Source organism: Salvia splendens, chromosome 9, assembly GCF_004379255.2.
Source record: "Salvia splendens isolate huo1 chromosome 9, SspV2, whole genome shotgun sequence".
NCBI lineage: Eukaryota > Viridiplantae > Streptophyta > Magnoliopsida > Lamiales > Lamiaceae > Salvia > Salvia splendens.
This window is the reverse complement of record NC_056040.1, coordinates 15,782,700-15,807,699: the sequence shown is the minus strand read 5'-3', so window position 1 is coordinate 15,807,699 and position 25,000 is coordinate 15,782,700. Positions and strand designations below refer to the sequence as shown.

Here is a 25,000-nt window from a genome sequence, read left to right as displayed (position 1 = left end):
AGGTGGAGGAGGCGGTGGTGGAGGGATGGGTTGTGTCACACTCTCTTCCATCGTCTGAGGGGTAGGTTCGGGATTGTTACGTCTTATGTTGCGTCTTGGCGGCATTCTGATTCAGTACCACACGAGTTACTATCGCATTTATTCAAAATCCAAGAATAGTCATGTGGCATAGTTGAAAAGTGGAGATCAAGGGGCAATTGCATCATAAAGAGCTTTTGCAAAGGTATCAAATACAATTGCACAGAATGATAACAAGAGAGCAATTGCAAAATAGCATAGCAGGAGGTGATTGTAGAAGAAGGCGATTGCTCAACAGGGTAGAAAAAGGTAATTGTTTAATAATGTAACAAAAGACAATTGTACAATAGAATAGCAAAACATAAGGGCACAATTGGGATAGAAAAAGGCAGTTGCACAACAGAATAATACAATTGCATAATAAGACGGCAAAAGGCAATTGTACAATGGAGTGGTCAAAAGATAGTTGCGCAATAGTACATCAAAGGTAATTGTGCAATATGATAGAAAGTGACAATTACAATATAGTATAGCAAGAGGCCATTGCGTCATAGGCTAGCAAAAGATAATCGCACAAAAGATAATAAGGGATGGTACCAAATCATTACACAATAGGATAGCAAAAGACAAGAATTTCCCATAGAAATATGAAAAGTTGCCTCGAAGAGGTCTTAGTTCCATTATAACGAAAACAAATGACAAAACGATGTCAAGGTCAAGCAAAAATGGTAAAGTATCCAAAACATGGGAAATCGTAATAAAATATTATAGAATTATTATGTTTAATCCCTTCCATCCTCATCTTCCTTCTCCTCGGTCTCTCCAACGCTCTCTCTAATTGGGTCCTCCTCCTCTACGGGATCCTCTTCCTCGGGATCCTCTTCCTCACTTTCCTCCTCGACACCCGCAGGTGGAGGGGTCATCCCAAACCTCCCATTGACCTCTCTGTTGCTTCTTTGAGGGGCTGCGACACGCATCCCGAGTCTCCTTGTCTTAGGAACACGGGAGACGCGTGGCTCCTCGTCGCATCGATACTTCCGCATGCGGGCTGTACCCGGCGGATAGATATGTGGAGGTGGATCACGTGGCGGTCCATCAAATGCCGCTGTCATGGCCGGAAGCAGCACCTTTATAAGGCCAACCAAATCCCCTCGCGCGGTGTAATCGAGCGGGCTATACCATATGAAAAACTGAGACGCCTGAGCGGTCCACTCGCTCCAAGGAGATGGTAGAGTGTGGATGAGCTTTTGGATCCCCTCGTGATGGGTAGCTCCCCCATATGCATAGGCGTTCATCCATTTACTGTAAAACTCGGTGACGTAGGTCATGAGGAAGAGCTCCCCGTCCCACTCGTAATCTCGGTAGCGCTCAACCGGGTGGTCCCTTTCGCTGGAGTAGCGATTACGCATCAGAGCATAATACCGTTGGGCCATAAAAACTCAGCATCAGCACAAGGATCGAAAGAAATAACGGTGTATGAGGTTTCGAATGATGCTGAGAATATGATGGGTGCGTATATATAAATCTCCAATGATGGAGGTGTGCGGGTAGTATCATATCAAGAATGAATGGAATTTCATTTCCGAAGCAAAAAGGTTCGTGCGTTTTTGCATTTCGTTAAGTCGCGATATATATCCCCACGCGTCGCTTGCCTTGCGTTAGGCTTTTCCTGCCTCCACGTTCGACACTATCTCAAAATTTTTCATTCATACATGATTTACAATTATGTATAGCAGCATGCTCAAGTTCTTTCACATATTGCCTCATAAAGCAATTGAATAATCACAATCATATAACTTCATTCATCCAACGTATATAGAGTTATCACATATTTGCCAATTTTTCCTTATCAAGTAAAATACAAGTTCATCGCATAACGACATTCATCATCTTGGGCATAAGCGCAAATATCAATTCCATATCCATGCATTTTCATCCATTCATATTCCAAGCAAAAATTTCGAAAATATCATATCAACTTTGTTCCCCATCGAAAATTTCAACTTCGGTTAATCAAATCCCAAACTCACAAAAGTATTTTTACCTCTTTTTTTTTTGTGGTTGGGCGGAGACGAGTTGTGGTGTTGAGCTATCGATGTTTATCAATTTATCAAATTACACATGCATAGATTTTGACTCAAACAAGACTCTTGGGTCCAGAGCGGAAAGAACTGAGGCTCTGATACCAAACTGTCACGACCGCCCCTTAGGGTTAATAAAAGCGGGCGATCGCGACTTAAAGGGGTTTAGATGAACGGCATAGAAGACTAGGGTTTTCAATAAAATTTGACTAAAAACTAAGTCTAATAAATAATGCGACCAAGAGTATTAGGGTTTAATGAATAAAGACTAGGGTTTAGCATTTATTCAAAAAGTGTAACGAGTTTCAAACATCCCATCATAAAATAGTTTCAGAATTTAAATGAAAAGTATTCTAAGAAAAATATCACAGCGGAAGCATCCAAGAGAAGAGTGACGTCATGTGTGAAGACACAACGACACTCGGAATTTCAAAACCAAAACAACCACAGTTCATTATTAGTTCCTGCTCAACACCGCCAACCGCCCGTCGCCGCTCAACCTACATATAGGGAAAACATATGCAGGGCTGAGTACTATGAAATAATACTCAGTGGCTCATGCCGAAAACATTGTAAATACAGTTTATGATATCATGCCGTACGTAAGTAACCGTCGGGGTTTTTCTTTAGAAAGGCCCGAGGCACTCAAAATCATTTTTTCATTTCAAACATCGACTGATCAGTCATTTTTCCCATAGACGTTAACCATATCTGCCAATACATGACAAGGAATGCGGCCGCAAACCAGGTCACTAGACCGGCCAGCCCGTACGCTAGCACACAGTCTACCATAGGTGTACACTAATCCAAGTAGGGTTTGCTGCCCTACGAGGACCCGAATTCGATTTATAAATAGTGGCAAAAACCACATCAGATAGGCACGTAAAAACCAAAACAAGGCATGAAATCACATTTATTCTCATTGATAAAACATTAGGACATGGTCCTTATTTAAAAAGAGAGCCCACCTCGATCCTTTAGTTTTCAAGTTTCGCTTTTCCTTTGGTATCACGCGTCTCGCACAAAATTTCACCTTTGGATAATGTGTCCCCGATTAGTCACTAACATGGACTAAAATCATGCATGTCCTAGATCACTCCCCTTTCCCAATCAACAATAGGAATCACATCATATCACCCATCTTTGCATATCACATCACCTCATCACATATGTAAACTCATGTATGTCATTCAAGCATACAAATATAGTTGTTTAACCAAAGTAGAGATCTGGCAGCTCTGCGCAACTTTTTTGTAAAAATTATTTAAAAATCATCCGACCTCCGATGGGGCTAAAACTTTATGACAAGGCAGTAGACTCATCAAATAACATTCAGTTTAAATTTCATGTCAAAATACCACTTTTAAGTCGGGCAAACCAAAGGCGTAACCTACTGGTCGAGAAAACACGTTTTTGGCAGAATCGCGCAGTCAACTTTAAAAATTCACCATAAATTCATCGTTTAGCCAAATGGGTCGAAATTTACACACAATATAGAAGACATCACGAAGTTTACACAGGAAGAAGAATCGGTCAAATCGGAGTTCGTTTGGTTGGTCAAAAATACATCAGAACACACTGTTCGGAAATCACAGATTTTCATACTGATAGCAATTCGAATTAGGGTTTATCCCTACTCATTCAAAATCAATCTTTTCATGGTTTTGATATACAATCATGCTCAAAAGAGTCCTTAAACACATATTTTCATGAAATCGCACATCAATCACCGAGGATTCAATAAATCAACAAGCAATTGCAATCAAAACGCACTCACACATATGATTTCACATTCCCACCGATTAAACCCTTAGATCTTCATTCCCTACACTCTCTACATGCATGAGGGAGTCAAAGAAAGTCTAGATGGAGAGGATTGAAGAATATGGGTTTGAATTTACCTTTTCTTGGACGAAATAATCGGTAGGAAGCAATTAAAACCTTGGTTCTTCAACAATCTCTTGGAAAATTGATAGGATCTTGAGTGAAATGGATAACAAGTGGGAGAAGAGATGAAAAAGGGGGTGGGGCGTGTGGTTTGAAGAAGTGGGCGTGTGATTTGTGTGTTAGGTTTAGGGGTTGATCCTTTGTTTATAGGATTAAGAAATATCCCACAATTAATTGAAGATTTGGGAGAATAATTGAAATAAATGATTGAGATATTTGGGAAGATTTTGGGGGAGGAAATGGCGTGTCATTGATGGAGAAATAAGGAGGATATTTTGTAAATCATGGCTATTTAATTAGCCATTGATTTAATTTAGTATTTTCACGGAGCAGAATAAAATAATACGGAGCAAGAAAATCAATAAAAACCCTCCCAAATAATATGAAAATAGGCGTGTTATTCAATTCCTCCCACAAGGAATAATTTCCAAATATTGATAAATAAAGTAGGGAAAGATTTGCTAGGATATTCCAATTAAAACATGGAAGGAAATAATTAGGGATCAAAATAATTAGTGAATAATTTCTTCTTCCACAAGCTAGGAGATTTCGAAATCTCCCTAATCAAAACAATAGGGGCCGATTTTATCAAGAAATAAATAAGATAATTAGGCTTTAGGATTTAATTTGGATAATTATCCCAAAATAAATAATTAAATCCAAGAAAAATAAATTCCTCTCCAAATAATAATAGTGGTCGAAAATTCCCTTCATAAAAGGGCAAGGTAATTATTTATGATCCTAATTAAATCTCACTCCCCGAAATAATATAATTCACCATGATATATTTCATTCCACATTAATTAATTTAAGCCACTTCATAAAATCAACGAATTTGACTCGATCAAATCAAAATTAGGTCACCATTTCAATCACATAATAAATCCGTCATTTAATTCGGCAATCAAAGCAATAAGTACAACATCTTAGGGTTCGAAAAATTAGGGTTCGAAAAGTGGGGCGTTACAGTTTGTCTTGCCAAATGTTTTGATTTGAAACCTATCTGAAGTGGTTTACCACATATGTTTAATCGAATTCGGGTCTGTTGGGCTGCGAACCCTCAGGCTAGTGTACACGAGACTGGGTGCCATCTGAGAGCAAGTTGGCCGGTCTAGATGACCTGGGGTGTGGCCACGCCCCTTGTCACCGTTTGGATCAGATAGTGTATGATTGAGGGAATAAGGGTGGCAATATCGGAAAATGACTGCGCAGTCGAATTTATGAAATATATTTTGGTGTACTTGGGTTATTTTCATTACACTCAAAACCCCAATGTTACACTGTTATGGCATGACAAACTATGATTTTGGCGTGTGTCCACTGAGTGCATTAAGTACTCAGCCCTGCATGTTGTTTTCTTAATGTGCAGGTTGAGCGGCGATGGGGAGGACGGATGTTGAGCAGTTAAAGTCAAAATGCGTTTCACTTTGTTTTGGATAATGTCGTGTCGTCATACCCGGCATTATCTGTCTCTTGATCTTTTTCCGCTGCTTGTAATCCGAAATAATGTTTTCATTTAAACTCTGGTTACTTAAACTTTTGAAATGTCGCTACAGTACCTTGTTTTAAAATGAATTTCCTTTTATTAAATGTCTTTGGGTCAAATATTCTTGTTTTTCCCCTTTCTTCCCCGCTTCTTTACTCCTCCCCTAGTCGTGGTCCACCGTACTTCCTATCCTTAGGAAATGCGGGCGTGACATTTGGTTTATGTGGGGAAGATGAGGTCTACATTGCAAGAGTTAGTTGGCAGACAAATCCATGTGATGATCCATTTGCTTATGTTTCCCAACTCTCATATCCATTATTTTACTAACCATTCTCTATTTCCAAATGGATGCAATATTACTGTTCCACCTATATATACAACACTTCTCAACTCAATCCCATCAAACAGATTCTTTGCCTTTCTTCTTGTTAATTACTTTCATAACCACTCTTCTCATTCTAACTTGAAAAGGGTTCAAAGAATGGCCATTCGCCAGATTCTCAGACGGTCATTGTCAAGTGAAAGAAGGTCGGCTGAAGTTCCAAAGGGGCATGTTGTTGTCTATGTTGGTGATAATGAAAAGAAGCGCTTTGTGATTCCAGTCGCCTACTTGAACCATCCTTCTTTTCAAGAATTGTTGTTTCAAGCTGAGGAAGAATTCGGGTTCAATCACCTGATGGGTGGCCTCACCATTCCTTGTAGCGAAGACTTATTTGTAGATTTCATCTGTGGTTTGAGTAGAAGATGATTTATAGCAAATTAGCAATAGTGTTTTAGAAATAGAACTTTGTAGATTACAAAATGTAGCCGATGAGAATACATAGAAATGTACATGAAGTATATTATTGAGAAACTTTTGTTTCCTTAATTCATATGGCTCTCTTGAACAAACAAAATCTTCTGATAAACATACAACAGAAGCTAAATAATTTTGGATACTGTTATATCTTAGAAGTAATCTGCATTTTCCCCAATCACATGTTGGTATATGTTTTAACACAATCGCTTTCTTTAGAACTATTGATTGTTAGGTTACAGAATCATGAGATTTCAAGTAATGGAGTTTATGTAATTAATCAATCTCGGCTGAATTAAGTTAAAGAACTTAAACTTTTTATTAATTCTTATTATCACTACAGACAATACCAACATAGATAAGGTCTGATTTGGAGATGCTTTCATGGTAGCAATGGAGTTTATGTAATTAATAAATGGGGCCATAAAAGCACATGCATTTGTATTTTCCATAATTTCTTCTCTCGTAGTATCATTTTCTACAAGAACTTAGGCAGATAAGAACACGCTCAACTTAATTTTCGAGCTTTAGAGGTGAAAATAGACATTAAAGTTTGATATGTGACAGTTCTTGTTGCCAATTGTTGCTATAGTAAATTTTAATCTGTTAATAGAAACTCTCTGCTAACTTCTTCTTTTCTTCCAATTTGTGTGTGCTTCTTTTCTTTTTCTGAAAAAAAATTGAAGTAAAAAAAATGTATATGGTTGTTATAGTAAAAATTTTGATCACAATTATTCTTGAGCACACAAAATCGTGCTTACCTTAAAAATCTCTATTGACATAATCATATGATACCTTTCACATTGTTAATCAGTTCCTGATTCAAACAATCTGATTTGAATCAATTATAATATATCAAAATCAAGAAAAAGTGTCTGTTAGTTACACCAGCTCATGATCAAGAGAGATAATAAACCTAAAAAGTTAATAAAGAATTAGTTAGAAAATCTCATTCATTGTCTAAACATAATGTTTCTATGTTTTCATAAGTTTTGCAGAAACCTAACCACTCGGGATGATACTTTCGCACCTGTTAAGGATCACAGTACGAGTTCCATCACATCCTAGCTCACATGGTGGGCCGGCCTCGTAGATTTTGAGAGATCAGCAGATTCACTGAGCCTTGGGAGGTGGAAATAAGGCATCAAATGTTGGTACCAGCTTGACAAAGTAGGGCCATTGCCGAGGACTGTGCTGCTAGAGTTGGTAGGAAACAATGATTCTTGATCACACAAATGCAGATGATTCAAAGACAAACCATGTGATTTCTCATATGCTTATGTTTCTCTAATTTTTCTTTTTCAAGAATGTAGCCTTATAGTTTCACCTATATATACATCACATTTCTTGATCATCACTACCAACACATTGAGCAAGAATCACTTAAGGTTTCTCAAAATTTAGAGGAAAAAAATCATTAATTCATACAACAACAACGATGGTGGCCATTCGCCAAATGCTGAGACGAACTTTGTCCAACGAGAGGAGATCAGCTGAGGTTCCAAAGGGGCACTGTGCTGTCTACGTTGGAGAAAATGAGAAGAGACGGTTCGTCATCCCTGTGTCGTACTTGAACCACCCCTCGTTTCATGAACTGCTGCTACAAGCTGAGGATGAATTCGGGTTCCACCATCCAACTGGTGGCCTCACCATTCCTTGCAGCGAGGATTTGTTCCTCGATCTAACATCCCAATTGAGTAGACCTTGAAGATCAAAGATTTACTTGCACTATTTTTTAGAAGAAATGTAAATACTCTTTTCAGTAGGAAAAGAAAAGAAATGTTAAGATTACTGATTCATTTTTGGAATCAAGAATTGGTATGGGATGCTTTGATTCAACTGTTACAACTTAACAAGTCATATTTTCTTGTTCAACTTTCAACAAACAAACCAAGAATTAGTAGAACAAATGTCATTCTTTGGCATAAGCTACTTTAATTCATCTGTTTTGAGTCATGTCTCCTTTTTGCAACTTTTTACAAGCCAAGTCTCTCAAGCATAAGAAATATGAACTTAAGGTTTATTTGTTTGGTGAAACATAATTATTACTCCGTATTATTCTAAACATAATTACTACTAGAATCATCTGATTCTAGTATTCATAGCCAAACTTCTTCTTATAAAACTTAAAAATGCTATGTCTGAAGTGGGAAAATAAATAAGTATATATATATATTGATTTTTTACATAAGGTCCATTTCTTGTTAGAATGTAAAAACAAAAATAATAAACCTGAGTTAGACTTTGATTGCTAATAGAAACTCAATTTTTAGGCACCTTATGCAAATCTTTAAGCATAAGTTCATGACCAGTTTTAGCCTTTATTCTATAAACAACACAAAGAAATAGAAAGTCATTTTGGTAAAGTTGCACAAACAATACATACAAATGAAAGAATTGTTAGTACTAGTACTAGTCAAAATTGTTATGCACACAAAATAATTGCATATAATTGAGTTTCTATAAGCAATCAAAATCTAACTCAGGTTGTGTGAGAAAGAAGTCAGAAAGTAAGCAACATGGAAGCACATGCTTTTGTCTTTCCCATATCCCCTTCTCTCATAATAGTCTCATTTTCGAGCTTTTTTAGGCGAAAACAGGCATCAAAGTTTGTTATGTGAGGGCCCAATTGCAACTGTGGTAGCCTACATAGTTTCTACATCACAAAAATTATTGTAAGCTTCAAAATCTTTTGTGGTTGGTAGAGTACTTTGTTGTAATGATTCAAAGACAATCCATGTGACTCCTCATGTGCTTGTGTTATTTCAACCCGGGGCCGTTGCATATCCACTTGTTATGTTAGCCTCTGCCTAGAGAAAAAAGATCATTTCGCAATCATCTATATATACACACCACATTTTCTCATTGCAACCATCAGTAGCAACTCTCCACACTACTTTCAGCTTTTCTTGCAAACAAGTTTTTCCGTTTCATTTAAGCAGAGTTCAAGTTTCTACAACAATGCCCATCCGACAGATGATGAGACGTTCTTTGTCTAGTGAAAGAAGATCAGCTGAAGTCCCAAAGGGGCATCTTGCTGTTTATATTGGTGAGAATGAAAAAAGGCGCTTTGTCATTCCGTTGTCGTACTTGAACCACTCTTCGTTTCAAGAACTGCTGTCTCAAGCTGAGGAAGAATTCGGGTTCCATCACCCTATGGGCGGCCTCACCATCCCCTGCCGCGAGGACTTATTCAATGACGTCGTCTCTAGCTTGAGCAGACGATGATTTAATGTGCAGTATATGTTTAGGAGAAGCACAATTTTGTAGTTTAGTAGCATCTCTTAGAAATGATAAACTAAATATACATGAAATTTATTGAGCCAATTTTCAGATTGCAAATAGTCATTTAAATTTGCTGTTATTTCTAAACAATATATATTCTTGAAAAGAGTATTATTGGTAGTAGTAAAATATTAAGAGCCAACAAAAATCTTGATTTCTTGCTAAATATGTTAATAGACAACTCCATGTGATGACCCATTTTGCTTGTGTTTCCCAACTCTCATATCCATTTTTTGTGCTAACCAATATCTATTTCCAAAGAGATGCAATATTTCTTTTCCACCTACTTATACAACACTTTTCTCTACTTCAACCCATCAACCAGTAGCAAAAGAAGGTAGATAGAAGTGAGAGCATTTCTAGTAATAGAAGTAAACATATTTACTCATCTTTTAGCAATCAATGTCTAACTCGTTCATAAACCACATGCATTTCCCTTTTACATATTTTCTTCTGACTTATCTACAAAACCTTCGACTTTGACAGATAAGAACGCGTTCAACATCTAATTATTGATCCTTTTACGTGAAAATAGGCATCCAAGTTTATTATGTGAGTGCCCTTGTTTGCTTCAAAATCTTAACGTTGATTCAAAGACAATCTCATGTGCTTCTCTTTCTCGACTTGCACTTCGCAGGCCATTGCATATCCACTTGCTGTCTTGTCATGTTAGCCACTCAACTATTATACGAATTCCTTTCTCGATCATCTGTATGTACACAACGCATTTCTTTGTTACAGCCATCAAAAGAAGCTTTCCTTCTCATTTAAACAAATATTTCGTTTCAGCTCAGAATAAATGTGTTGATTTTGGTTGTTTAATTAGACATGGCTTAAGGTAACAAAAGTTTCGGAATGATAATACATTCGTAATTATGTATGCTCATTGGATACATGTTCTAAGAGATTCTACTCTACAAAACTCTACTCCTAAAACAACGAGCTACATATCATCTTCTGCTCAAACCAGAGATGAAATCTACAAATAAGTCCTCGCTGCAAGGGATGGTGATGGAACCCGAATTCTTCCTCAGCTTGAAACAACAATTCTTGAAATGAAGGATGGTTCAAGTAGGCAATTGGAATCACAAAGCGCTTCTTTTCATTATCACCAACATAGACGGCAACATGGCCTTTTGGAACTTCAGCCGACCTTCTTTCATTGGACAACGAACGTCTTAGAATCTGGCGAACGGCCATTGTATGAACCTTTTTTGAAGTTAGAATGAGAAGAGAGTAGGTATGAAATAAAACAAAGTCAAGAAAGGTAGAGAATCTGTTGATGGGTTGAAGTTGAGAAAAGTATTGTATATATAGGTGGAAAAGAAATATTGCATCCCTTTAGAAATATATGTTGGTTAGCAAAGTAATGGATATGAGAGCAAATGGATCAATCATCACATGGATATGTCTAAACATATTTAGCAAGAAATCAAGATACTGAATGGCATTGTTCCCAACTAACTCTTGCAATGTAGACCTCATTTTCCCCACATAAACCAAATGCACCACAGAAATCAAATAGCTGCACAAAACATATCCCATGACCTGTTGATTTTTACAAATGTGAACCATTTTTTTTATAGCCCTATAATATAGGTTTGGAAAGATATATATATGTGAAGTATAGTGCAAAAATTGGACCATATTAATGATATGTTTACAATCAGCACAACCAAATGAATTATTAGAGTGTGGACAGATCCATGTGGTTGTGTTTGCCAAGTTTCATAGCCACCACTTATTCATTTGTGGTTATTGCTAATCAATTTCTATTCTTTAACATTTGTTTTCCACCTATATATACAACACATTTCTCAACTTCAATTCATCAACAAGCTTTCAAAATATTCTTAGCTTTCTTGATTTGGATTTCTTTCATAACAATCTACGTCGAGATAAAGTTCAAACAATGGCCATTCACCAAATTTTGAAACGATCTTTCTCCAATGAAAGAAGGTCAGCCGAAGTTCCAAAAGGGCATATTGCCATCTATGTTGGGGATAATGAAAGGAAGCGTTTCGTGATTCCTGTTGCATACTTGAATCAGCCTTCGTTCCAAGAATTGTTGTTTCAAGCCGAGGAAGAATTCGGGTTCCATCACCCTATGGGCGGCCTCACCATCCCCTGCAGTGAGGACTTATTCAATGACGTCGTCTCTAGCTTGAGCAGATGATGATATTTGATGTGCAGTATATGTTTAGGAGAAGCACAATTTTGTAGTTTAGTATCTTTTAGAAATGTAGTCAATGATAAACTCAATATACATGAAATTTATTGAGCCAATTTTCAGATTGCAAATAGTTATTTAAATAAATAACTAAAATAATAACGAAAAGTGGAGATGCGGGGGATCGAACCCCGTGCCTCTCGCATGCAAAGCGAGCGCTCTACCATTTGAGCTACATCCCCACGTTGTTGATATTTTTATTTCAATTATATTATAATCAAAATTGTGGACAGACTACTTAATTCCGTCATGTTGCCTAATCAAATACTAATTGTCTCATTCTTTTAACTCAAAGAAAAACTTTATTTCCAATTTAAGATGTGAGCTTTAACTTGATAGAACTCCATTAAAACGTGAGCTTTATTTTTTGGAATGGAGATAGTATTATCCTTTAACTAACTTTGTATTGTATCTAAATTTTAAAAAAATTTATTTTCAATCGATAAATTCATGAGCATTGAAGTATTTGATAAATAAAACTCAAGACATGTAGTATTTCTACACTCCTAACCAGCCTTGATCGGTGCATGTGAAATCAAACTCAATGAGAATATACAAGAGCATGGTATAATATTATTCTTCAATGTTAAAAAACTAAACATAATTCCAATCTATACGAAGTCTCGATCCTAGTTCGATTTTCTAGATTCGACTTGGAAAAAACTGACAAAGAAAATCCGAGAAGATAATGGCCATATAATAGATGATGAGATAACAAAGTAAATTTGTTTACTTGGAGAAAATTTGAAGAAAATTTGAATACTTTTAACTGAAAATTTTCCCTGTTTTACTTAGGGATATGAAAGCATCAGCAAAAATGTGTTTCTCTTTGATCATGTTGTCTGTAATGATAGATTGATAAATAAAAGTTATGTAACTTTAAGCACTTGTTCAATGCAGATAGCTACTTGAATTCGATTGAATCAAGATTGATAGTGTGACAAACTCCATCAATAACATGATTCTAAATTTTAGCACTCAATTGTGTTGATTTGACTGAGGCAGAAGAAAATGAGTTTTAAGATATAACAACGTCCAATCTGATTTCATTTCTTATGCAAGTTTCCACAGGATTTTGGTTGTTTAAGACAGACATGGATTTAAGGTAACAACAGTTTCTCAATGATATAATCCATTTTATATACATTCTTATACAATTTCATTGGGTATATTTTCTAAGAGATTCTACTCTACAAAATTATACTCCTAAAATTCATTGCTACAAATCATCTTCTGCTCAAACCAGAGATGAAATCTACAAATAAGTCTTCACTGCAAGGGATGGTGAGGCCGCCCATCGGGTGATTGAACCCAAATTCTTCCTCAGCTTGAAACAACAATTCTTGAAACGAAGGATGGTTCAAGTATGCGACTGGAATCACAAAGCGCTTCATTTCATTATCACCAACATAGACGGCAACGTGCCCTTTTGGAACTTCAGCTGACCTTCTTTCATTGGACAAAGACCGTCTTAGAATCTGACGAATGGCCATTGTGTGAACCTTTTCTCGAGTTAGAATGAGAAGAATAGTTATTATGAAGGAAATCAAAAATCAAGAAAGATAAGAATGTATTGAAGGCTTGTTGATGCTTGGAACTGAGAAATGTGTTGTATATATAGCTACACAAGAATAGTCGTATACCTTTGGAAATCACAGAAATGTGTTGTATATATAGCTACAAATGTTGACAAGTGTTGCATTGTTTGTTGCCATAGTTATCTCACACCACATATATATATGTGGTGTGAGATAACTATGGCAACAAACAATGCATTCAATTCATCAAAAATCTTCATTTTATTGCTTAAACATTGATCGACAAATCCATGTGAATTCTCATGTGCTTGTGTTTCTTCAAACTTCAGAGCCTACACTTGTCAACATTTCTGTGATTTCCAAAGGTATACGACTATTCTTGTGTAGCTATATATACAACACATTTCTCAATTCCAAGCATCAACAAGCCTTCAATACATTCTTATCTTTCTTGATTTTTGATTTCCTTCATAATAACTATTCTTCTCATTCTAACTCGAGAAAAGGTTCACACAATGGCCATTCGTCAGATTCTAAGACGGTCTTTGTCCAATGAAAGAAGGTCAGCTGAAGTTCCAAAAGGGCACGTTGCCGTCTATGTTGGTGATAATGAAATGAAGCGCTTTGTGATTCCAGTGGCATACTTGAACCATCCTTCATTTCAAGAATTGTTGTTTCAAGCTGAGGAAGAATTTGGGTTCAATCACCCGATGGGCGGCCTCACCATCCCTTGCAGTAAAGACTTATTTGTAGATTTCATCTCTGGTTTGAGCAGAAGATGATTTGTAGCAATGAATTTTAGGAGTATAATTTTGTAGAGTAGAATCTCTTAGAAAATATACCCAATGAAATTGTATAAGAATGTATATAAAATGGATTATATCATTGAGAAACTGTTGTTACCTTAATCCATGTCTGTCTTAAACAACCAAAATCCTGTGGAAACTTGCATAAGAAATGAAATCAGATTGGACGTTGTTATATCTTAAAACTCATTTTCTTCTGCCTCAGTCAAATCAACACAATTGAGTGCTAAAATTTAGAATCATGTTATTGATGGAGTTTGTCACACTATCAATCTTGATTCAATCGAATTCAAGTAGCTACCTGCATTGAACAAGTGCTTAGAGTTACATAACTTTTATTTATCAATCTATCATTACAGACAACATGATCAAAGAGAAACACATTTTTGATGATGCTTTCATATCCCTAAGTAAAACAGGGAAAATTTTCAGTAAAAGTATTCAAATTTTCTCCAAGTAAACAAATTTACTTTGTTATCTCATTATCTATTATATGGCCATTATCTTCTCGGATTTTCTTTGTCAGTTTTTTCCAAGTCGAATCTAGAAAATCGAACTAGGATCGAGACTTAGTATAGATTGGAATTATGTTTAGTTTTTTAACATTGAAGAATAATATTATACCATGCTCTTGTATATTCTCATTGAGTTTGATTTCACATGCACCGATCAAGGCTGGTTAGGAGTGTAGAAATACTACATGTCTTGAGTTTTATTTATCAAATACTTCAATGCTCATGAATTTATCGATTGAAAATAAATTTTTTTAAAATTTAGATACAATACAAAGTTAGTTAAAGGATAATACTATCTCCATTCCAAAAAATAAAGCTCACGTTTTAATGGAGTTCTATCAAGTTAAAGCTCACATCTTAAATTGGAAATAAAGTTTTTCTTTGAGTTAAAAGAATGAGACAATTAGTATTTGATTAGGCAACATGACGGAATTAAGTAGTCTGTCCACAATTTTGATTATAATATAATTGAAATAAAAATATCAACAACGTGGGGATGTAGCTCAAATGGTAGAGCGCTCGCTTTGCATGCGAGAGGCACGGGGTTCGATCCCCCGCATCTCCACTTTTCGTTATTATTTTAGTTATTTATTTAAATAACTATTTGCAATCTGAAAATTGGCTCAATAAATTTCATGTATATTGAGTTTATCATTGACTACATTTCTAAAAGATACTAAACTACAAAATTGTGCTTCTCCTAAACATATACTGCACATCAAATATCATCATCTGCTCAAGCTAGAGACGACGTCATTGAATAAGTCCTCACTGCAGGGGATGGTGAGGCCGCCCATAGGGTGATGGAACCCGAATTCTTCCTCGGCTTGAAACAACAATTCTTGGAACGAAGGCTGATTCAAGTATGCAACAGGAATCACGAAACGCTTCCTTTCATTATCCCCAACATAGATGGCAATATGCCCTTTTGGAACTTCGGCTGACCTTCTTTCATTGGAGAAAGATCGTTTCAAAATTTGGTGAATGGCCATTGTTTGAACTTTATCTCGACGTAGATTGTTATGAAAGAAATCCAAATCAAGAAAGCTAAGAATATTTTGAAAGCTTGTTGATGAATTGAAGTTGAGAAATGTGTTGTATATATAGGTGGAAAACAAATGTTAAAGAATAGAAATTGATTAGCAATAACCACAAATGAATAAGTGGTGGCTATGAAACTTGGCAAACACAACCACATGGATCTGTCCACACTCTAATAATTCATTTGGTTGTGCTGATTGTAAACATATCATTAATATGGTCCAATTTTTGCACTATACTTCACATATATATATCTTTCCAAACCTATATTATAGGGCTATAAAAAAAATGGTTCACATTTGTAAAAATCAACAGGTCATGGGATATGTTTTGTGCAGCTATTTGATTTCTGTGGTGCATTTGGTTTATGTGGGGAAAATGAGGTCTACATTGCAAGAGTTAGTTGGGAACAATGCCATTCAGTATCTTGATTTCTTGCTAAATATGTTTAGACATATCCATGTGATGATTGATCCATTTGCTCTCATATCCATTACTTTGCTAACCAACATATATTTCTAAAGGGATGCAATATTTCTTTTCCACCTATATATACAATACTTTTCTCAACTTCAACCCATCAACAGATTCTCTACCTTTCTTGACTTTGTTTTATTTCATACCTACTCTCTTCTCATTCTAACTTCAAAAAAGGTTCATACAATGGCCGTTCGCCAGATTCTAAGACGTTCGTTGTCCAATGAAAGAAGGTCGGCTGAAGTTCCAAAAGGCCATGTTGCCGTCTATGTTGGTGATAATGAAAAGAAGCGCTTTGTGATTCCAATTGCCTACTTGAACCATCCTTCATTTCAAGAATTGTTGTTTCAAGCTGAGGAAGAATTCGGGTTCCATCACCATCCCTTGCAGCGAGGACTTATTTGTAGATTTCATCTCTGGTTTGAGCAGAAGATGATATGTAGCTTAGGAGTAGAGTTTTGTAGAGTAGAATCTCTTAGAACATGTATCCAATGAGCATACATAATTACGAATGTATTATCATTCCGAAACTTTTGTTACCTTAAGCCATGTCTAATTAAACAACCAAAATCAACACATTTATTCTGAGCTGAAACGAAATATTTGTTTAAATGAGAAGGAAAGCTTCTTTTGATGGCTGTAACAAAGAAATGTGTTGTGTACATACAGATGATCGAGAAAGGAATTCGTATAATAGTTGAGTGGCTAACATGACAAGACAGCAAGTGGATATGCAATGGCCTGCGAAGTGCAAGTCGAGAAAGAGAAGCACATGAGATTGTCTTTGAATCAACGTTAAGATTTTGAAGCAAACAAGGGCACTCACATAATAAACTTGGATGCCTATTTTCACGTAAAAGGATCAATAATTAGATGTTGAATGCGTTCTTATCTGTCAAAGTCGAAGGTTTTGTAGATAAGTCAGAAGAAAATATGTAAAAGGGAAATGCATGTGGTTTATGAACGAGTTAGACATTGATTGCTAAAAGATGAGTAAATATGTTTACTTCTATTACTAGAAATGCTCTCACTTCTATCTACCTTCTTTTGCTACTGGTTGATGGGTTGAAGTAGAGAAAAGTGTTGTATAAGTAGGTGGAAAATAAATATTGCATCCCTTTGGAAATAGAGATTGGTTAGCACAAAAAATGGATATGAGAGTTGGGAAACACAATCAAAATGGATCATCACATGGAGTTGTCTATTAACATATTTAGCAAGAAATCAAGATTTTTGTTGGCTCTTAATATTTTACTACTACCAATAATACTCTTTTCAAGAATATATATTGTTTAGAAATAACAGCAAATTTAAATGACTATTTGCAATCTGAAAATTGGCTCAATAAATTTCATGTATATTTAGTTTATCATTTCTAAGAGATGCTACTAAACTACAAAATTGTGCTTCTCCTAAACATATACTGCACATTAAATCATCGTCTGCTCAAGCTAGAGACGACGTCATTGAATAAGTCCTCGCGGCAGGGGATGGTGAGGCCGCCCATAGGGTGATGGAACCCGAATTCTTCCTCAGCTTGAGACAGCAGTTCTTGAAACGAAGAGTGGTTCAAGTACGACAACGGAATGACAAAGCGCCTTTTTTCATTCTCACCAATATAAACAGCAAGAGGCCCCTTTGGGACTTCAGCTTGAGAGACTTGGCTTGTAAAAAGTTGCAAAAAGGAGACATGACTAAAAACAGATGAATTAAAGTAGCTTATGCCAAAGAATGACATTTGTGCTACTAATTCTTGGTTTGTTTGTAGAAATTTGAACAAGAAAATACGACTTGTTAAGTTGTAACAGTTGAATCAAAGCATCCCATACCAATTCTTGATCTCCAAAAATGAATCAGTAATCTTAACATTTCTTTTCTTTTCCTACTGAAAGAGTATTTACATTTCTTCTAAAAAATAGTACAAGTAAATCTTTGATCTTCAAGATCTACTCAATTGGGATGTTAGATCGAGGAACAAATCCTCGCTGCAAGGAATGGTGAGGCCACCAGTTGGATGGTGGAACCCGAATTCGTCCTCAGCTTGTAGCAGCAGTTCATGAAACGAGGGGTGGTTCAAGTACGGCACAGGGATGACGAACCGTCTCTTCTCATTTTCTCCAACGTAGACAGCACAGTGCCCCTTTGGAACCTCAGCTGATCTCCTCTCGTCGGACAAAGTTCGTCTCAGCATTTGGCGAATGGCCACCATCGTTGTTGTTGTATGAATTAATGATTTTTTTCCTCTAAATTTTGAGAAACCTTAAGTGATTCTTGCTCAATGTGTTGGTAGTGATGATCAAGAAATGTGATGTATATATAGGTGAAACTATAAGGCTACATTCTTGAAAAACAAAAACTAGAGAAACATAAGCATATGAGAAATCACATGGTTTGTCTTTGAATCATCTGCATTTGTGTGATCAAGAATCATTGTTTCCTACCAACTCTAGCAGCACGGTCCTCGGCAATGGCCCTACTTTGGCAAGCTGGTGCCAACATTTGATGCCTTATTTCCACCTCTCAAGGCTCAGTGAATCTGCTGATCTCTCAAAATCTACGAGGCCGGCCCACCATGTGAGCTAGGATGTGATGGAACTCGTACTGTGATCCTTAACAGGTCCGAAAGTATCATCCCGAGTGGTTAGGTTTCTGCAAGACTTATGAAAACATAGAAACATCATGTTTAGACAATGAATGAGATTTTCTAACTAATTCTTTATTAACTTTTTAGGTTTATTATCTCTCTTGATCATGAGCTGGTGTAACTAACAGTCACTTTTTCTTGATTTTGATATATTATAATTGATTCAAATCAGATTATTTGAATCAGGAACTGATTAACAATGTGAAAGGTATCATATGATAGGTCAATAGAGATTTTTAAGGTAAGCAAGATTTTGTGTGCTCAAGAATAATTGTGATCAAAATTTTTACTATAACAACCATATACATTTTTTTTACTTCAATTTTTTTCAGAAAAAGAAAAGAAGCACACACAAATTGGAAGAAAAGAAGAAGTTAGCAGAGAGTTCTATTAACAGATTAAAATTTACTATAGCAACAATTGGCAACAAGAACTGTCACATATCAAACTTTAATGCCTATTTTCACCTCTAAAGCTCGAAAATTAAGTTGAGCGCGTTCTTATCTGCCTAAGTTGGAACTCTTGTAGAAAATGATACTAAGAGAGAAGAAAATATGGAAAAGACAAATGCATGTGCTTTTATGGCCCCATTGATTAATTACATAAACTCCATTGCTACCATGAAAGCATCTCCAAATCAGACCTTATCTTTGTTGGTATTGTCTGTAGTGATAATAAGAATTAATAAAAAGTTTAAGTTCTTTAACTTAATTCAGCCGAGATTGATTAATTACATAAACTCCATTACTAGAAATCTCATGATTCTGTAACCTAACAATCAATAGTTCTAAAGAAAGCGATTGTGTTAAAACATATACCAACATGTGATTGAGGAAAATGCAGATTACTTCTAAGATATAACAGTATCCAAACTTATTTAGCTTCTGTTGTATGTTTATCAGAAGATTTTGTTTGTTCAAGAGAGCCATATGAATTAAGTAAATAAAAGTTTCTCAATAATATACTTCATGTACATTTCTATGTATTCTCATCGGCTACATTTTGTAATCTACAAAGTTCTATTTCTAAAACACTATTGCTAATTTGCTATAAATCATCTTCTACTCAAACCACAGATGAAATCTACAAATAAATCTTCGCTACAAGGAATGGTGAGGCCACCCATCGGGTGATTGAACCCGAATTCTTCCTCAGCTTGAAACAACAATTCTTGAAAAGAAGGATGGTTCAAGTAGGCGACTGGAATCACAAAGCGCTTCTTTTCATTATCACCAACACAGACAGCAACATGCCCCTTTGGAACTTCAGCCGACCTTCTTTCACTTGACAATGACCGTCTGAGAATCTGGTGAATGGCCATTGTTTGAACCCTTTTCAAGTTAGAATGAGAAGAGTGGTTATGAAAGTAATTAACAAGAAGAAAGGCAAAGAATCTGTTTGATGGGATTGAGTTGAGAAGTGTCGTATATATAGGTGGAATAGTAATATTGCATCCATTTGGAAATAGAGAATGGTTAGCAAAATAATGGATATGAGAGTTGGGAAACATAAGCAAATGGATCATCACATGGATTTGTCTGCCAACTAACTCTTGCAATGTAGACCTCATCTTCGACCGTATTAATGATTTTATTGTATGAAATCAGTTGTTTTAGCTAACATCACTAACTATAGCTGAATTCTGAATTTTCCCACGAAATTAAAAACTTGGTCGTAAATATCATGAATTTTGTTTGAGTTTCAGATTCTCCCTCTATCCATCTCGCCCAACTCTTGATCCCTCAGACACCTTCTGCAGTGAGAGTGAAGAAAAGCTCAACACCTTATCTCTCCTCACTTATTTCCCATCTCCCTCTCATTCTTCCCTTACCCTGCTCCGGGCGTCCCTTTTCTGCCACGGCTAGGCTGCCCAGAATATGGACCAAGACATACTGTTTAGGACTAGAAGCTATACACCTAAAGACTAAAGTGTAGGATCAAAAAGTTTTTTCAGACAAGTGTAGTTGACCAATTTTGGACTTTATTCTAGAATATATACAATTACATTTTTTAAGTCACAGCCGTAATCTTTTCTTGTATCGGTTCAGACAAATGCGGATAAGTTTGAGTGATAATAGCATCTAAACTTCTTTCAGATCGATTACAAGTTTAAGATTATGGAAGTTCAAGAAATCCATGGAGACGGAATTTTGAGCTAATCCTTTCAAGAAATAACACAATAGTTTTGCATTGAAAATGGCTAAGTATATTCATTCTTGTCATTACATACATTTCTAAAGTCTGATCTACAAAAATGTGTTTTTCCTAAAACATGGCTAGTGTATGTCATGTGCTTCTCAAGCCAGAGACGACGTCAATGAATGTGTCCTGGCTGCAAGGGATGGTGAGTCCGCCCATGGGGTGACGGAACCCAAATTCCTCCTCAGCTTGAAATAACAATTCTTGAAACGAGGGGTGGTTCAAGTACGAGAGTGGAACAACAAAACGCTTCTTCTCACTCTCCCCAACATAGACAGCAACATGGCCCTTTGAGACCTCATTTCTTGAGAAAGCGGATCTTCTCTCGCTAGATAAAGACCGTCTCAGCATTTGTTGCACGGCCATTCTTGTTTGAAACTGAGCTGAAATGAGCAACTTTTTGTGGGAGATAATCTCAAGTTTATATGGTGAAAGAGTTGATGATGGCTGCAATAAAGAAATGCGTTGTGTATAAATAGACTTTTCAGAAATGGTATATCGAAATGAAAAATGAAGAGAACAAGTAGATATGCAAATGGGGCATGATGCCAAAGTTGAAAGCATAAGCACATGGATTTGTTTTGGGATTTTCTTGAAGCAACAAGATATATGTGGTGTGAGATAATGTTATCTAACCAACTATGGAAACAAGCCATGGTCACATAATGAAATTTGGACAGAAGAAAAGCCATAATTTAAGAAGTTTTTGCTTCTATGGACAGAAGAAAACACAGGTAGATATGCAAAATGGGACTAAGTTGAAAACACAAGCACATGGATTTTGTCTCGAGATTTTATTGAAGCAACAACAGATATATATGTGGTGTGACATAACTATGGCAACAAACAGTGCATTCAATTCATCAAAAATCTTCATTTTATTGCTTAAACATTGATCGACAAATCCATGTGAATTCTCATGTGCTTGTGTTTCTTCAAACTTCAGAGCCTACACTTGTCAACATTTCTGTGATTTCCAAAGGTATACGACTATTCTTGTGTAGCTATAAATACAACACATTTCTCAATTCCAAGCATCAACAAACCTTCAATACATTCTTATCTTTCTTGATTTTTGATTTCCTTCATAATAACTATTCTTCTCATTCTAACTCGAGAAAAGGTTCACAAAATGGCCATTCGTCAGATTCTAAGACGGTCTTTGTCTAATGAAAGGAGGTCAGCTGAAGTTCCAAAAGGGCACGCTGCTGTCTATGTTGGTGATAATGAAAAGAAGCGCTTTGTGATTCCAGTGGCATACTTGAACCATCCTTCGTTTCAAGAATTGTTGTTTCAAGCTGAGGAAGAATTCGGGTTCAATCACCCGATGGGTGGCCTCACCATCCCTTGCAGCGAGGACTTATTTGTAGATTTCATCTCTGGTTTGAGCAGAAGATGATTTGTAGCATTGCTGTTTTAGGAGTAGAATTTTGTAGACTAGACTACAATCTCTTAGAAATTGTATCCAATGAGAGTATATGAAATATATCATTGAGAAACTTTTGTTACCTTAAAAACAACCAAAATCTGCAAAAGAAATGAAATCAATTTGGATGTGAGAATACAGAATCATGTGATTGTCTAATTCAAGTACCTACGATCATTGAATCAGTGTTTAAATATACTTAACTTTTTGATCCATCTATCGGGACTGACAGTATGAGCTATGAACAAAGAGAAAGACATTCTTGTTGATGCTTTCATCTCTCAAAGTTGCTAAACAAGATAGATAGAAATGAGAAAATTTCTAGTAATAGTAGTCAAGCTTTCTCCAAGTAAACAAATTTCCTCATCTAAATTCAAGTTTATGTTCGATCTGATTCTGCATACATCCATAAACTCTGATAAGATTAATATCATTGCTTTGTTACTCTACATTACAGTAACCTCTTTGGGTAGAAAAAGGGTCATAAATCGTAATTTAAGATGGTTTTTGCTTTTATGTGGAGTACCTACCTTAGTTGACTTTTGGATTCAATAATCATAATTATATCACTTACTTTCACCACAACTAAGCAAGATTTCACTTTGTATAAACAATGTCCATTCGCCAAATTCACGATCTTTGTCTGGTGAAAGAAGGCCAACCAAAGTCCCAAAAGGGCACTTTGTTATCTATGTCGGAGAGAATGAAAAGAAGCGTTATGTGATCCCAGTGTCATACTTGAATCATTCCTCGTTTCAAGAGCTTTTGCATCGGGCTGAGGAGGAGTTCGGGTTCAGTCATCCAATGGGAGGCCTCACCATCCCTTGCAGCGAGGGTCTATTCGCGGATCAATTCTTTTTTTGGTAAAGGATTTTAATGGAATTCCATTTTAATGAAGAGCATTAGTCGTATTCCGCTTCAGGGAGTGACGCATAACTCTTATGCGTCACTAACAAAAAGACGCATAATCCTTATGCGTCGCTATTAAACGACGCATAATCATTGTGCGTCGTTAGTTAATGACGCATAACCATTGTGCGTCGTTTATTAGAGACGCATAACACTTATGCGTCGTTTATTAGAGACGCATAATACTTATGCGTCGTTTAATAGCGACGCATAACTCTTATGCGTCTTTAGTTAGCGACGCATAATACTTATGCGTCGTTAGTTGAGTTTTAAAACGGGCAGAAGGCAGAATCAGGCAGAAACGCGACGAAAGAGGCGAAGCAGGCGAGGCAGGCGATTTCCGACGAATCCGAGCAAAATCCGGCGAATTACCACCATTTTGCAACCATTTTCCGGTAATTGTTCTTCAATTTGGCTAAATACATCCTTTAATGTTTAATTTGGGCAGGTTTTCCGTTATTTAGTAAAAGTAGGGTTTTTGATTAAATTGATGGATTTTTGGTATTTTTGTGTTGTTTTGTTGCATATAAGTAGCGATTATGATGAAATTATGGGTTATGATGAAATTGATGGAATTTTTGGACGACTTTCCGTAATTTGTGTATTTCATATGGATTTAATTTAGCAAAATTAGCGTTTATGATGAAATTGTTGGATTTGTTGGTCGATTTTCCGTAATTTGGGTATTTCATATGCATATAATTGAATGGGTAGTAGCAATTGATTAAGTTTTTGTAATTGTGCCCCTTTTGGTGGGCGATTTTATGCATATATTGTGCCCCTAAGTTGCAATTTAGTTAGCTTGTTGATTGTTGAGTTGTTATGAAAAAAATTTGAAGCATGGGTGAATGTTTTGAAGTAGATGGCATCTGCAAGTTCCGAACAACAGTTATGCTATGGACCTGAGGATCCATCACTACTGTTTCATCAGAGCGAACACATTTCAAGCTCGTTGTTGGCGAATGGCACAACAAATGTGTTGAGAAGTCGTAGGACGGAGAGTAAGGTGTGGGCATTGCCTATACATGAAAATGTGATGTATTGGCTAGGTGTATGGGGGTTCAGAGGCGTGGTTGAATGTGGAAGACCGATGAGGATGGACAATGAGCTAATAACTACCTTGATCGAGCGCTGGAGGCCTGAGACACACTGTTTCCACCTTCCAGTTGGGGAAGTTACTGTTACCTTACAGGATGTGCAAAGCCTGTGGGGTTTGAGAGCAGACGGTCGTGCTTTCACTGGCCGTGACTACCCTGTTGGATTTGAAGATTGGTCCAGCAAGTGTAGAGATTTGTTGGGATGGATACCTGACTCAGAAACCGAAACGAAGCACGGTGGTTTGTTGATGACGTCTCTGATCCACCAAGCGACGATGCCGTTGGGTGATGGGCTGCCTGTGTATGCATACATTCAAAGAGCACGCATACATGCTCTGATCCTGTTAGGGGGGCTTATTTTACCGGACACCACAGGGTGCAAGGTCCCCTTTATGTGGTTAAATGCCTTAGACGATCCGGAAGATGTGGCTAATATCAGTTGGGGTAGTGCTGCGTTAGCATACCTGTATCATTATTTGTGCGAGGCTTCTGTAGGCAGACAGAG

At 36.6% G+C, this 25,000-nt stretch overlaps 3 protein-coding genes and 2 non-coding genes across 5 annotated transcripts; 2 read left to right on the top strand and 3 right to left on the bottom strand.

Annotated features, from left to right (window-relative positions):
• Positions 1 to 635: 635 nt before the first annotated feature.
• LOC121746478 lies at positions 636 to 4,384 on the bottom strand. Its single transcript, XM_042140327.1, has 3 exons — positions 4,001 to 4,384; positions 3,068 to 3,132; positions 636 to 2,599 (listed from the first exon to the last, which is right to left on the bottom strand). The coding sequence occupies exon 3, from the start codon at positions 1,449 to 1,451 to the stop codon at positions 801 to 803; it is 651 nt and encodes a 216-aa protein (XP_041996261.1). The 5' UTR covers positions 1,452 to 2,599; positions 3,068 to 3,132; positions 4,001 to 4,384; the 3' UTR covers positions 636 to 800.
• Positions 4,385 to 11,952: 7,568 nt separating this feature from the next.
• TRNAA-UGC lies at positions 11,953 to 12,025 on the bottom strand. Its single transcript has one exon. It is a non-coding gene; the product is annotated as a tRNA-Ala (tRNA).
• A 3,169-nt stretch (positions 12,026 to 15,194) lies between these two features.
• TRNAA-UGC lies at positions 15,195 to 15,267 on the top strand. The gene has a single exon. It is a non-coding gene; the product is annotated as a tRNA-Ala (tRNA).
• Positions 15,268 to 17,655: 2,388 nt separating this feature from the next.
• Positions 17,656 to 18,429, bottom strand: LOC121749209 (auxin-responsive protein SAUR21-like). The gene is made up of 2 exons (XM_042143797.1): positions 18,197 to 18,429; positions 17,656 to 17,914 (listed from the first exon to the last, which is right to left on the bottom strand). Exons 1-2 carry the CDS (start codon positions 18,427 to 18,429, stop codon positions 17,656 to 17,658), a joined length of 492 nt encoding a protein of 163 aa, XP_041999731.1.
• A 3,582-nt stretch (positions 18,430 to 22,011) lies between these two features.
• Positions 22,012 to 22,654, top strand: LOC121749853 (auxin-induced protein 15A-like). Its single transcript, XM_042144505.1, has one exon. It carries the CDS (start codon positions 22,196 to 22,198, stop codon positions 22,460 to 22,462), a length of 267 nt encoding a protein of 88 aa, XP_042000439.1. The 5' UTR covers positions 22,012 to 22,195; the 3' UTR covers positions 22,463 to 22,654.
• Positions 22,655 to 25,000: the final 2,346 nt, after the last annotated feature.

What these genes read in the sequence shown, in the direction of transcription:
- LOC121749209 (XM_042143797.1), bottom strand. Translation starts at nt 18,429, where the DNA reads ATGGTGGCCATTCGCCAAATGCTGAGACGAACTTTGTCCGACGAGAGG. An exon ending in ATTCCTTGCAGCGAGGATTT is followed by an intron (nt 17,915 to 18,196) that starts GTTCCTCGATCT and finishes ATCTGTTTTTAG; the next exon opens with TCATGTCTCCTTTTTGCAAC.
- LOC121749853 (XM_042144505.1), top strand. Translation starts at nt 22,196, where the DNA reads ATGGCCATTCGTCAGATTCTAAGACGGTCTTTGTCTAATGAAAGGAGG.
- LOC121746478 (XM_042140327.1), bottom strand. Translation starts at nt 1,451, where the DNA reads ATGGCCCAACGGTATTATGCTCTGATGCGTAATCGCTACTCCAGCGAA.